The 15,545-nt window shown below is 31.6% G+C and overlaps 1 protein-coding gene across 4 annotated transcripts in view; it reads right to left on the bottom strand.

Annotated features, from left to right (window-relative positions):
* Nucleotides 1-9,819, bottom strand: part of LOC143065237 (uncharacterized) — a 28,672-nt gene extending 18,853 nt beyond the window's left edge. For 2 of the 4 annotated variants that reach the window (XR_012975430.1, XM_076238686.1), the window contains exons 1-2: nucleotides 8,702-8,918; nucleotides 2,469-2,614 (exon numbers count right to left, since the gene is read on the bottom strand). Coding sequence is in view for 3 of the 4 variants with exons in the window: in XM_076238686.1 (XP_076094801.1) it covers nucleotides 2,469-2,610 (142 nt within the window). In the remaining variant the exon portion in view is untranslated. Of the gene's footprint in view, nucleotides 1-2,468; nucleotides 2,615-3,255; nucleotides 3,311-8,701; nucleotides 8,919-9,716 lie in introns of those variants that run through there. The other 2 variants (XM_076238688.1, XM_076238687.1) reach the window with 2 other exon arrangements.
* Nucleotides 9,820-15,545: the final 5,726 nt, after the last annotated feature.

Raw genomic sequence — 15,545 nt, 5'->3', positions numbered from 1 at the left:
GTGAGAACTAAAGATAAATAACTATGAACAAGACAGGACGATAATGAATATGCAGGAAACAAATGTGTACTAAAGTGAAAGTAAAAATTTTCGCGTTCAACTTTGAAGTCTCGAACAAAAAGCATGCGCAGCAACAAGTGAGAATAAATGACTGTAAATCCTGAAAAAATCCTCCAAAAATAAAAATCGTCGTCCCCTAATCACCGTCCTAGACCCATATTCATTTCAAGTTTCCTTAAATTAGCTGCAATTGCTATTTGTCTGAGGTTGACGAATCTGTAATATGTTTATAAAAATGTCACAGAAGTTACATTGTATTTATCAAATGAGTACTGTTATGTGCTAGTATTGTACTGTATCTTGTGTGTACTATAATAACTATCATCTACGCATTCCTTCCTTCCTTCCTTTATTCCTTCCTTCCTTCCTTCATTCATTCATTCATTCATTCATTCAGGCATGCATGCACGCATTCTTTCATTCATCCATTCATTCATTCATTCATTCGTTCGTTCGTTCGTTCATTCATTCATTCATTCATTCATTCATTCATTCATTCATTCATTCATTCATTCATTCATTCACTCATTCATTCATTCATTAAACAGGCAGTTCGAAAAGTCTATATACTACTCGGGACGAATTTATAATGCATGCAACCCTTTCTGGTACTATATATACGGTGTACAAGTAGTAATGAGAGTTTCACACTTAAACATACACTTAAAAGAGCTTCGGGATATATGACTTGTCTCCTATTTTCAGGTAAGCAAATTTAATTTTGTAGGCCTTACAATGCATATACTTCTATCAAATTCACAGTTTATATTACAAGGAAACTTCAAGTTAACATTTGAAATAAATGTTTATCATAATAATGTATTTTCAGTGTCAATAAATGGTTTGCTACATACCATTTTCACAATGCATCGTTGCCCTATTTAGCAGAACCCAAGTGGCTATTTACCCTGTGACACAAAAATACAATCCATCCTGCTCTAACTATACTTCAAATTCATATACGGATTATAACTTTAGTGTGTTTCATTAGATCAACATACTAGTTTAAGATGTACCCATTAACAATTAAAGAGGAGGAAGAACGCTAATCATCTTAGAATAAGATTAAAAGGTCATGGTCACATTTCTTATAAATGGACAGTTTGGGTTTGGATGACTATTTTCTTATAATTCATGTATTTTTTCTTATAGTTGATGTGTTTCCGCGGGTTAACTTTGTAGCCAGGTTTGTTTTTGTCTAATCGATTTATGACTTTTGAAAATCGGGATACTACTGTTGCCTTTATTGATCATACTCTCAACGTTAAACTTTTTTTTTCAATGGCAGATGATCATGAATTTATATTCCTTTTTTTAACTTTTCATGCAAAAGTAAGACACATAGTCCTTTCTGTATAAAAAATCAGGCTTATCGTATGTTAAAAATTCATATCTAGATCTAATCTCTTATTATAATTAAATCTTCTCTAAATTACTGAATTATTGGCAAGACAATTAACGTCGACAATTGCTTTAAAAAAAAGAAACTGAGTTCATTAACCACTAACAATTTTTGCATATTTCAAGTCAGTCGCAGTTGATTTTAAGTAATATTTTTCGTTTGTTTGCTGTGCTGTTGCATTAGTTTTATTGTTTTTCTTCTGTTTGCTCCAGTGTACAATTCAATCCTTAACTTTTATTATTTATGCTTTTATCTGTGTTTTTTTTCTGTTTTGTGTAATGAACATACAAGTGAGAGTTTTAACTAGCTAAGAGACCAGGTTCAATCCACCATTTTCTACATAAGAAAAAGCCTGTACCAAGTCAGGAATATGACAGTTGTTATCCATTCGTTTGATGTGTTTGAGTTTTTGATTTACCATTTGATAAGGGACTTTCCGTTTTGAATTTTCCTCGGAGTTCACTATGTTTTTATTTTACCTTTTAACGATAGGACACATATTCATAACTTGGTTCCATTACAAATGCTTTATATATTGTATTTGAATAAAGTTTAAAAACCAAAAAGGCACAGTGACCTAGACAGTGTTTTCCCACTGACAGATAATGGTTTATTCATAACGAAAAAAAATGAACATTTATATCGTTGAATAAATTTTACTTCTATTTAGATTATTTACGTTGTTTTAAAATCTTATTGCAGTGAAATATAACAGCTTTCTTTCAATAAAATATCAAAACTTTAATCGAGTTAAAAATGGCATGGCGTTCTTTAATTTAGAAATTAATAAGCCACCGTCCGCATACTTAAAATACATATACTATACCTACAGAACAAGTTTGATTTAGTAATAGTTAAAAAACTTTCCGATTCAACACACAACATTATATTAAAAGGATATGTATAAGACAATTTCTAATATTTGATCAAATGAATATATTTATCAAGTTATATAATTAATTTTCTTCCGTAATAGCGAATAGAAGAAGCTTAAGTAATGACTAACCTATATCATCAGAGCATTTATCGCATTCTTCGTGAAGAGCTTCCAAAATCTTTTCACGAGATGCTTGAATTGTTTGTCTCGCTTTCCGACATTTCTCTGTTGTCAATACATCTTTCGTACCTCGGGAGGAAGAGTTACCCATTTATCTAAAGATAAACAAAGCACAGGATAATTTTATAAATTATAGAATACGAAATACACAGGGTTGTCATAGAGATCTGCACACACTTATAGAACCACGTTGCATTAATAGTTATCAACGGTACCAGTATTTTAATTTGATACGCCAGACGCGAGTTGCGTTCAATTATTGAACACGTTTGATAATTTCATACGTCTGAAGCGCTTTTCTGAATTTACCTTCATCAGGAACGCTCGAAGCCAAACATTTGAAATCCAAAGATGTATAAGAACCGAAACCGTTGAAGAGCTATATGTCAAAAAGTTTTACTAGGAAACTAGTTTTAATACGTGTCATTAATTTGTAGATTTTCAAATAGAAGTTGATATAATAAGCCACCACGAATGTTTTTTTGAAAATAAAACACCTTCTGAGGGTTTCTGGTGTGAAATACTAGTAATATGAGGGGGAACGTCCCCTCATCCAGGAATCTCATGAATAAAATGAATTATGTATACGCCAGCGAGGCAGCAACATAACGACATAAAATAAAAACGATAAGTAGATATATACTTTGGTTTTTTTTTTTAACTAAATCAAGATTTTTACAAACTTTAAATGACCAAATAAGAAATTCTTGATACAGGAAAGAAAAGGTACACGTACAGATATCTTTTTTTATGTCTAAACACCACTTGATCTTCATGTATAAATACAACAACTGAAATTTAAAGCATATACATTACCGTTAAGTGCATATTCTTTGTAAAAAATGAGGTTTTGTTTAATAATTTATTTAAACTTACCTGTGACTACCTATGAAATTATTTAGACTTTTAAATGCATGGACCGTCAATAGACTTTTAATAGATTTTCTGCTCTTTTGTCAGAATGTTGTCTCTTTGAAAAAAAAACGTAAACTTGAGTTCCATCCGCCTCAATTAATTTATCAAATATTAAATTGAATTCTTAGTCTAGAAAGTATTCACCAAATAAACTATATATTTGTGTTATAAGTAAGCCAGCAAAACATGTGTCGTCTCCTCTCAGTAGTATCTAATGTCCGATACGGTTACGGACCACCTACAGACAATATTGGATTTCCTTTTATTCATTTGTTATTTAGATGGATCGGTAGATTATGAATGCACATACTCTATTTTCAATTGTGAGATGTCATATTTTCTACAACCGTTCCAGATTAAAAGAGATCTCAGAAAAAAATGCGCGTCAAAATGATAAGAGTGAACCTTACCTCAAATGTGTATTATTTTGCTTTAAATTGCATTAATTTTACGGAATAATCGTACAGAAAGAAAGATCTATACATGCAGATTGCAGAAAAAGCCGCTTTGGGAACCTCAGTAGTGAAATATGTATACATTGAACAAAAGGAAAGGATCATGTCAATATGTAAGGAAACAGTTTTGTCAATGTTGATTACAAGTTAAGGACCCTTTTTCTTAAATCGCAATTCTAAGAAGCAACATAGATCTGAAAATGTAAGGAGGACATCAGAGGGTCTTACGTCAAAAGTGTTTTACCTTTTGGAAATTTCAATACCATTTGTTACCATTCTTGTTACCATGTTAGTACAAACACTACATTTATTTCTAACTTCAACCTGATAAAACGATATAATTGTTTCTACGTTTGTAAAAAAAGTGTGTTTACCAACAACATGTGCATGCATTATTGAAGGTTCAAACAGGGTCAGTAAACACTAATTAAACGATGCATTTGTAGCGTTTAAAAACAACAACAAACGACACAAATCGTTTACAAAATTTTGGTTAGAAAGAAATGCACTCTTATTTATAATCTTGGTACCTTTGATAACTATTTACCCTGTCGGCGCACTCTCAATCTTTTTAGATTTAATCAATTTCATTAGTGTTTGTACCTTGATATAGTACGGCGACCAAGTAAGGGAAAGTCGCTTATTTAAGGAGTTATCATTCAGACTATGCGGCTATAAATCACAGTATTGCTAGTTCAAAGGTTAAACTTAACATTTTGACTTGTCGTCAAAAAATCGTACGGTGCATTTTTTTTTGTAAAATGGGCTTTGAAGTATGTTAGTTGATTTGAACGAAAATTGACTTAGAAAAGTTTTGAGGTCTAGAATTTAAAATAACATCCGAGTTATGAATTATGTTATTATATACATTGTTGTTATACCTTATTTTAACGATTTTAAATAAAGTTTAGCAAAATTAGTACGTTATTTAAGAGATTATGTAAAAGATTAAAACTACGAATACTTTGCATTTAATAGAGTACGTTTTCATTCAATTTCATCTATTTCTTTTAAAGCAAAATGTAAATAATTAACATTTATATGATATTTCATATATTTGTAAATCAATAATATCAAATTCATTTATCTCAGAAGTATTATTTCAGCAATTCAAGCCAGACACAAGTCCTAACGCTCATATGACGGAGCTATTCGAAGCTCATATACAGCCTCTTATAGATACATATACGCAATAATAACAATAATAATAATAAGATCTTTATTTAAAAAGAGTAACTCATTTGGATTTAACCAGTTTTCAATAAGGCTCTCTACATACAATGTTAACAATATGAATAAAACAAAATTAATCTACTATTACACACATGAAAACAATAGACGTATATAAAGTAATATAACAACAACATCAAAAACACCTATGGTCTACAGTATTATTTGTGGCTTAACTTATAAATTGAACACTTTTAAAAATAAAATGACTTGTAAGAGTTAAGCAGATATACTTTTTATTTTTTTAATTTCACTGGACAGTGAATTCCACACTTTTGGACCACTAACAGAAAAACTTGATTTGTATGATTCTGTATTTGATTTAGGGACAATAAAATTATCCGATGATCAAAGTCGAGTATTGTACGATTGTTTACTACTTTTAGGCACAATAAGATTGGGTAAATATTTTGGTAATAGAGATGTGCGGTATCACTTACATTCAAATACTGGGATATGTTCCATGAATCAGTAGCCTTTTTGCTGTCAAATGTAAGAGCAGAGCGAGAGGGAAATTGTTCACTTCCTTGAGATCGTCATCTCAATGTAACCTTATGTTTTTGTAACCAACCATACTAATTACTGAAGGTGGTTGCCAGTTTACATGCTCGATATGCTTCAACTTTCTGAGAATATTCGATCACCTTTTATAGATGGCTACTTTGATTTTAAACAGACTCCTGGACATTTAACAGTACATGGACCGACTTGGCAACAGCAAAAAAAGTTATAAAAGCCCCAAGGGGAACAGGTAGCACCGTAGGCATAACAAATCAAAAGGTTGTAAGGTGGACCCTTACTATATATTTCCTAGAATCCCTTAGTCGTGTAATGCTGAAAAGGGCTGGAATTGCTGCAAACTATGCAAATTCACAAGGGGAAACTAAACCAACAGCAATAAAAAGAACATGTAATTGCCATTGTGAACCATCTGAATAATCCATGACTGATCCCTGTGGTGTGAAATCCCATCCTCCATGTCTTATTAATATATCTTCTAGAATGCACGCTACAAGAGATATTCAAGGTTCTTTGTTCAGATCTGTCGAGGAAGGCTTGAACATATCTGAACATTTTATCAGTGGTGCACTTTCTTTAGATCAGTCAAGGAGTTCAATATAAAAGTCAAAACTAAAACCATTTAAAAACATGACCACAAATACAAACATTGAATATAAATCGGAGGGGAAATACTTGCAAGTCACATAAATCCATAACTTGTATTTAGACGTGCACTGATTTTGGCAAGATGTAGAGATGATTTTGCCATAGAACATGTGCATTCTTCCATTTTCCCTTTTTCCGGATTACGGCATCATGTGAAAATCATGCAAGTTGGATTTGGTGAAGCAATTAGAATCTGAAATCTCCTGTGCACTTTCCCTACTTTCCTTTTTACCAATACGCATAACTAACATCATAGATGGTATGGTATTGGTTCAATGTATTGATGTCAAGAAAGGTAAAACATTCGGTGACCTTGCAGCCGACTATTAAAAAAAATGTCCCAATGAATTTCTTTAGCGCACAAACTAGCAGATTTTTTTGCCCGATACGACATGAACAACTCTTTAAAGTCTGCCGAAAGGGAACGCCACACAAAGACTACAGCTTCCATCAAAGTTTATCAGATTATTGAGGGGAGAAGTATTCCTGACTGGAAAACCTCGGCAAATCCCCTATAATTCCCTCTGATGTGAGTTTTACATAGACAGAACTTTGTAAATTCCAAAATTGTCAAAGTTATTTATACCAACACTGTAAATGGCTGTCGTCACTTGTTAAGCACTCAAGAGGAGGCCGATACTCAACGCCTTAAACTTTGACACGAAGTTTAGGGAAATGTGAAAATCGAAAGAACAATCATACGGACCTCTAATACAAATGTGATTGCTCTGTATGCTCGCTACTATAAATATATGACACATACAAGCGAGTGTGAATGCAGATGAGGACAAATAGCAGTGTAAAGGATGGGCTAAGATGTTGCGTTTCGGTGTTGTGTCGTTGTTCTCCTCTTATATTTAATGCGTTTCCCTCGGTTTTAGTTTGTTACCCCGATTTTGTTTTTTGTCCATGGATTTATGAGTATACTACTGTTGCCTTTATTTTTCAACCATTCACTAACTATGTGTCTGTCTTCCCCCCTCCCCCCCAACAATTTGTAAACTATTGCCTGCTGTACATGCACTCACCGGATGCGACACAACTTCGTCTTTGTTTGGAGTAGGTATTCAAACTGTCTACAAGACTTCGAAGGACACGCACGGCTATTACAGTGGTTTTTAGAGTTTCGGTATTATTGACAAAGATGAAGCCCTTGTTTGGGCATGAAAGTTAATTTCAAAGCTTTATGATGAAACAATCTCTTTAAAACCGTTCCATCATAATAATTATTCAAGCTTGTCACCAGTTCAGATGTAAGTTTAGTCAGGTTACCTCCCTGTGAAACGGCACTGAAATCGCATGTTTTACGTACTTCGTTTCAAACTAAAATTTGGACCGCATTACACATTGCTAAACACCTATCCGGTCACCTTTAGAATACGATTGAGTTAAATGATTCATTACACCCCGTGTATTTTAAAGGGCATGTCAGGAGAATTCTATTGTAGGATCTTGTGTTTTCATTGAAGGGAAAATGTTCATGTAAAAAAGTTATGTGTTTGTTCTCAACAAAACCCTACATGTTCGGAGCTTGGCTCCTTTAAAGGATCATAATTATGTTAAAATTGGGCTCCTTTAAAGGATCAGAATTATGTTAAAATTTTAAATCATTTTCCTTGACAGATGAACCAGGAGATACTCCTGGCAAAATTCTGTTGTGTAGATCTCTTTGATTGGATGTTTGAATTGTAACTGTTTTCGAGGTATTGGGTTGTTTTTAGATTTAATGAATAACATGAATGAGCTTAATATGCAAAATACTTCTTCATGATAGTAGGCTTCAGGTAAAAATAGTATTTATCATTTATTGATGAGGTTGCAAATTAAAAAGGTTAAACATTTTAAATAAAAAACAGATTTCGCTGTCTCATTAAACATAAATTTTATATTTTAAAAGAATTTTAAAAGAACGGCTTCCATTAATTAAGCCGTGAAAGAAATAGAAATGATAGAATAAAAACAATGGTAAATAAATTGACAAAAAGAAAAAATAATGTGAAATCAAAGGCCCATAAATAAAGGCAACAGTAGTATACCGCTGTTCAAAACTCATAAATCTATGGACAAAAAACAAAATCGGGGTAACAAACTAAAAATGAGGGAAACGCATTAAATATTAGAGGAGAACAACGACACAACATTAAAATGTAACACACACAGCTACGGACTAAGCATTAGACAACATCCGATGAGAATAACCAATATAACATCAAAACCAAATACATGAATTTGGGATAGAAAAGTACCGTGACATGTCTTACAGTAATAACAACGAAGACAAAAGCCATTTGGAGATTAAGCCCAAATTACAAGTAAAATAACAAATAATACGGAATAAATTAGGTCAAATTTACAGTCTATCTTCAAACAGTAATTGTTGTAAAAACGTGAAATAGAAATATTACATGTACTCACCTTGGCTTATTGGTGTAACAACAGTTATGTGATATTACTCGCTAAAGAAACAATTTTTTCCCATGCAATATAAATTTAATTACAGTTCACATCAACTAATGTGTCATTCACGGTTGAATTTGTTAATGTAGTAAACTGCATATTTTTTGTTAGTACAGTATTACACTTTATTTAAAACCCATGATCTCTCATCTGAGAATATTTATGTATGGACCATTTAAACATGAATATTTTTATCACAAACATATAAACCTATATTAAAAAGGGAAATCCGAGTGTCGTCATGTCGGAAAACCTACAAAAAACATCGGAAAAGTGATACTGACATCTTAATAGTATGCTGACCCATTTTATCTTAACAATGTTTTATAGTGTGCAATATTTTAAAGATATATCCGTTTAGTGCATGTACAGGAAAAAACTACACTTGTAACATTTACAAAATATGTTTACTCGTAGACGTTTTGTGTCACATACTATACGCCCTATTATGGACCTCTACTGTTTGTGAAGTTTGAATCTTGCATAAATAACTTCCAAAGCCACTATGTTGACCCATTTCATCTGGACAATATTTTTGCCGCTGATATTTCAAGGGTGTTTTATACTTACAGAAAAGCGCTTACTGTAATTCCATGAAATAGAAATATGCATGGACGAAAGTTATTTCCATGTTTTTACATTTTGAAGTCTTCGATAGATGAAAAATCTAGAGGGTGATATTACTCGCTAAAGAAACAATTAGAATGAGATTGCACACCATTTTAACATGTGTGTAAAACAAACTAATGGAACATAACATTGAACTTCCATTTCGTTTGTTTAACATTTCTTTCTCCAAAAAGACATATGCTAACTACCATATACAAATCCAGTTTTGCCTGTTTATGATTCATATCTATTTTGTTTTACCAAGTAGAGGTGCCCTATTTATAAGTAGATCAAAATTTTTACAAGTTTCAACTCGATACGAAAAAAATCATTGATATAAAAAATAAAACGTAAACGTACTTACATTTTCTTTATATGTAAAAACACCACTCGATCTTCATGTATAAAACAACAACTGCAATTTAAACTTGTTTGTGCATATATATTAACGACCATATTCTTTGTAAAATGTTATATTTTTAGAATTCTTTGTTTACAAGACAATAGACAATATTTTATTGGTTTTGATTTGGTTCAACGTAATCTGTACGATATATTATGATTGAAGTTAGATTTAAAACAAACTGGACATATATATAATATAGTTAATTGCTATTAATTAGTATTGCAACGTGCATTGTGTTTAAATGTAATATCAGTATTTAGTTCTATAATAATCTTAAATCAATCCTATTTCTATCTTATTTTGAGATATAGTTTTTCAAATGTGACGTCATTGTTGTGCTGTTTCAGAAATTCAAATGTCTGCGTGACGTAATTTTTGTACCTTTTTACTACTTCGTATGTGACGTCATTTTTATGACTTTTTGCGTTGAGGCCTGGACAAGTCGGGTGTGTCTATTTTCTGTGTTGGTCTTCAATGTATTATGTATCTGGGTTTTGTTTTCTGTAATTAGTTAAGACGTTAGTTTTATCATGTAAATCTTTTGTATTCATTTGATAAAATTTACTGTTTGCAACAGCATAAATTGTTCTAAATAATAAGGATGTTCTTATCACAAGCAGAAAACCCTAGCCGTATTTGGCACAACTTTTTTCAACTTTTGATCCTCAGAGCTGTACAACTTTGTACCCTTTTTTGGACTTTCGAACTTTTATATCTGGGCGTCACTGGTAAGTCTTGTGTGGACGAGACGCGGTTTTGACGTATTGAATTTTAAACCTGATGCCTTATGTTCTCTATTATTCATGTGTTTCTTGGCCTAATCCTGTACCAAGTCAGGAAAACGGCCATTGTTATATCATAGTTCGTTTCTGTGTGTGTAACATTTTTACGTTGTGTTTCCGTTGTGTCGTTTGTTTTCTCCTATATTTGAGTGTGAATTCCCATTACTATAAGACGTGTCATGGTACTTTTCTATCCCCAATTCATGTATTTGGTTTTGATCTTATATTGGTTATTCTCATCGGCTTTTGTCTAATGCTTAGTCCGTAGCTGTGTGTGTTACATTTTAATGTTGTGTCGTTGTTCTCCTCTTATATTTAATGCGTTTCCCTCAGTTTTAGTTTGTTACCCCGATTTTGTTTTTTGTCCATAGATTTACGAGTTTTGAACAGCGGTATACTACTGTTGCCTTTATTTACATGGTAGTAAAACACAAACAATTAATATATATTTGGATAATTTTGTTTAATGTATAACGAAAATCTATTGCAATAGATTACTTCTTGTATTTTAACCATTTGTTACGAAAGAAGAAGACACGTTTAGTGCCCGTGTAAGATTAATTATTAAGTATAAGATTTATTTTATTTTTATCGAACACTGTGGTGATATTTTTTCATGTAATTTTGCACATTTTGAATCCAAAAGTCTCTCATACTTGTTAAGTAACCTCTGCAGAGTGTAGCAGCATGTGCTGTTCATGTCAGCACTTTTACAGATTTCACAAATTCTTTGATCCTTCGGCACTTTTAAATATATTCCTCTTTCAATGGCAAGGTTCAATGCTCTTCAACTTTGTTCTTGTTTGGCTTAATAAATATTTTGATATGAGCGTCACTGATGAGTCTTATGTAGACGAAACGCGCGTCTGACGTACTAAATTATAATCCTTGTACCTTTGATAACTATTATGAGCACGAATTCTTAATTTACACAATGATGATCGATCTAATATATTTCCTAAAGCGTCACATAAGCTGCCTGTTCACTAATTTTGTAACACGGTGGAAAAATTTTAATTTTGGAGATGCTGAAATATGTACATGATGTTCCTGAAAACCCTGGTCAATTGTTTTTGTTTTATAAAACCAAAAAGGGGTTTAATAGTAAGGTTAACATTTGACAAATATGATTAACCTAAATTTTGAATAATTATATTTGACCTTTTAACCCATGGGTTGCTTTTTTTGTAGCATTATATATTTGATGAACTAAACTGTCTTTTGAAGTGATTAAATAGTCCCAAAATTTAATACTAGATAATATTATAATATTATCCTATTTTTCAATGGCAGTCTTGCAAGTTCGGAACGACATGCATCATTCGAGGCCTTACAGTGTACTCCCAAGATTTCTTTTATATCTTTTATATGCAACTTTTTAAAGACATCACTATGGAAGCCGTTTTGCTATTCATTCTTACTTCAAGATATCTCATAAACTTTATAAGATATCTTATCTGGTTTATAAGATATCTTACATAGTTTATAAGATGTCTTATAAAGTTTATAAGATATCTTATATAGTTTATAAGATATCTCATATAATTTATCAGATATCTTATATAATTGTCTTTATAAGATAACTTATATAATTGTCTTTATAAGATATCTCATAAACTATATAAGATATCTTATAACTATATAAGATATCTTATAAACTATATAAGATATCTTATAAACTATATAAGATATCTTATAAACTATATAGGATATCTTATATAAAAATTGTTTATAAGATATCTCATATACTTTATAAGATATCTTATAAACTTTAGAAGATATCTTATAAAGTATATAAGCTATCATATAAACTTTATGATATATCTTATATAACATTAAAGATATATTATATAACATTAAAGATATCTCATATAACATTAAATATATCTCATATAAAATTTGAGATATCTTATAAAAATGAAGTTATATAAGATATCTTATATTAAAGGAGATATCTTATATATTATAGGAGATATCTTGAAATTCGAATAAATAGTAAAACGGCTTGCCATACATCACTGTCTTCAAACGTCGAAATAATTTCCCAGATTTCGCTTCAATAAAGGAGATAAGGGGTTACCAAGAATCAAACAGTTTTTTCCAGAAGCTTACAAGGGTTGTCTAATCCTATTGTTTTCTTTATTTAAAATAAGCTTTCCTAGATTTTTTCCATAAGCGAAGTGATGGCGACATTAAAACTGCCATAAATGCTAATATTAATACCCAAGTTACAATTAGTACCAACTGTCTCTAAGGGTTTGTCATTATACTAAATTCGTTAAAAGACTTTCAATTTGAATTGAAAACCATTACTTTTTTCTGTATTGACTTGTAATTTCTAAGAAGAACAATAATTACTTAATGTATTGAAACAAATTTGCAAACCCTCTTTACTATCTGATAATAATACAATATCACTATCCTATCAGTACTTATTAGCTTATATACACTTTGAAATGCATGGACCATTTGACGACTTATCGTAGTTACCAGGATTGAGCCAGTTGCGTGTTTCGTCTACAAAAATTATCATCAGTGACGGAAGAATAAAAAAAAATGTGAAAAAGTCAAATAAAATACGAAGTTGAAGAGCAATGAGAACTAAAATTCCGAAACGTTTTGCCAACTTCAATTAAGATAATCTATTCGTGTGCTAGAAAAGCCTTAATATCTCGATAATGCACTGTTTTAATCAGTTAATTTTTAACTTTGACTTTATCATTGATACTACTACAATTACCGTTTTACCTATCAAATAAACAGATATCTGAATATCTATACCTCACTAGACCTACACCACAAAAACAAACCCGTTAACTTGAGTTCCATCCGCCTCAATTCATTTAAATTAAATTTATAGTTTTGAAAGGAGTCACCATATTAACTATATATCTGTGTTGTAAGTAAACCAGCAAAACATGTTTCGTCTCCTCTAAGTAGTATCTACTTATGTCCGATACTGTGACGGACCACATACAGACAGAAGGTTGAATTTCCTTTTATTCATTTCTTATTTGAATCGATTGGTTGCATATGAATACACATATCACTATTTGCGATTGTGAGATGTCATATCTCTACAACCGAACCATATTAAAAGAGACCTCAGAAAAAATGCGCGTCAAAATGATAAGAGTGAACTTTACCTCAAATGTGTATTACTTTGCTTTAAATTGGTTGTATTAGTTTTACGGAATAATCGTACGGTAAGAAGGATATATACATGGAGATTAAATAGTTAGTGGCTTTAAGCACCTCAATAGTAACATATGTATACATGGAACAAAAGGAATGGATCATGTCAATATGTAAGAAAACAGTTTTGTCAATGTTGATTACAAGTTAAGGACCCTTTTTCATCAATCACAATTTTAAGAAGCAACATAGATCTGAACATGTGAGATTCTAGTATATGAGAGTTTTTTAAAAGATAAGTTTTCATGGGGAACTTTTCGAAATAGGGAATAAAACACATTTTGAGTTATCACATATGGTTTGGTTAAGAAGTGTTTCTCGTTTTAAGAAAAAGATAAGACCGTTGGCTTTCCAATTGTTTTACACTTGTCATTTTGGAACCCTTTATTGTTTGAAATTCTGTCTGAGTGAATGCTCCTGGTTAAAGATCGTTCTTTGACCTATGATCATTAACATTTTTGCACATTGTGATTTGGATTGAGAGTTGTCTCATGGCATTCACATTCCATTCTCTTATTCATAATTATTGCACTTATCTACGAACTGATCTGTAGTGGTATACAATGTAAAAGTGAGGCAAACGTCGAAATAATCTGACAACACCAATGAAGAAAGACTTGTATCTCGGTTATCAGATAACGATTTCCTAAGAATGTACTTCCTTTTGTTGAACATTTATAATACCCTTCACATATTTTTAGTTGACAAATAACATAACAATCGAGAGGCATGTGCAGTTCCGGCTTTAAACACCACCAACGTCACAATGACCATTGAACCATGAAAATAAGGTAACGGTCAAATAAACCCTGACAGAAATATATGTGCACCATACACCAAATAATGTTGACCTAATTACTTACAGTGTCAGAGATACGGACTTATGGTACCTGGCCACGAAAAGGTAACCTTGAACAATGACTCACAACATGAGGATTCCATGTATTAAAAAATAGTTGTCCTATCACCCACATTAAGCGTGAGATTTACAAAAGAACTATGCCATATTTGTGAATTTGCTGAACCATGAAAATGAGGTTAACTATAAATGTCATAATATGCTGGATGACTGCTTAATCCTGCGGCAAAAAGACAGACGATAACTTCTTAACATCAGGAATTATTTTAAAGAAGTACCTTATCGTGCGCAATCTTATGTGAAAATAAATAATTTCGAGTTTTACGATATGCATCAATTTGTTATGCATTTTTCGTAGAAGAAAAATAAGATATTTTATAATCGAAAATAGTAATTTGTTTATTCATATTCCATAAGTCAATACAAATTATATATAAATATACTAAATAAATAAATGATTTGTAAAATACATTGAAGGTATAAAAAGTCATGAGAATTCCGAATGCAATTATGTTATATCCGGGCACTCTGGTTCTAAACCTTGGTTCCATCTGGGTTTTCTGGTTCTGAACCTTGGTTCTTTGGTTCGAAACCATGGTAACTGGTTCAACATCCGGGTTGTTTGGTTAAGGCAACCCAACTTCTTGGTTCCATCTGGGTTCTATTCTAGATCATTCTTATGTTCCCGTTGAACATAACAGAAGATAACCGCAAGTCTCCGAATAAAAAGGTAAAGTAGGTCAAAGACGCTAAAATTATTTTATAACATTAAACATTTTAGCATCGACGGTAAAGGAAGCCATAAGGTATTTATCTTCTCATTTTAATTATTTTGATAAGGAAACTAGATAAAAATAAAGCATCGTATAGATTTTTTTAAAACAAACCGAAGTATACAGTACACCGAACATCCTTTAATTTAATTCAGTCGTTTTGTTTTCTTTATTTTTT

This window comes from Mytilus galloprovincialis, chromosome 2 (assembly GCF_965363235.1).
Source record: "Mytilus galloprovincialis chromosome 2, xbMytGall1.hap1.1, whole genome shotgun sequence".
NCBI lineage: Eukaryota > Metazoa > Mollusca > Bivalvia > Mytilida > Mytilidae > Mytilus > Mytilus galloprovincialis.
Note: the sequence above shows the minus strand (reverse complement) of the source record. Positions and strands in the feature narration are given on the sequence as shown.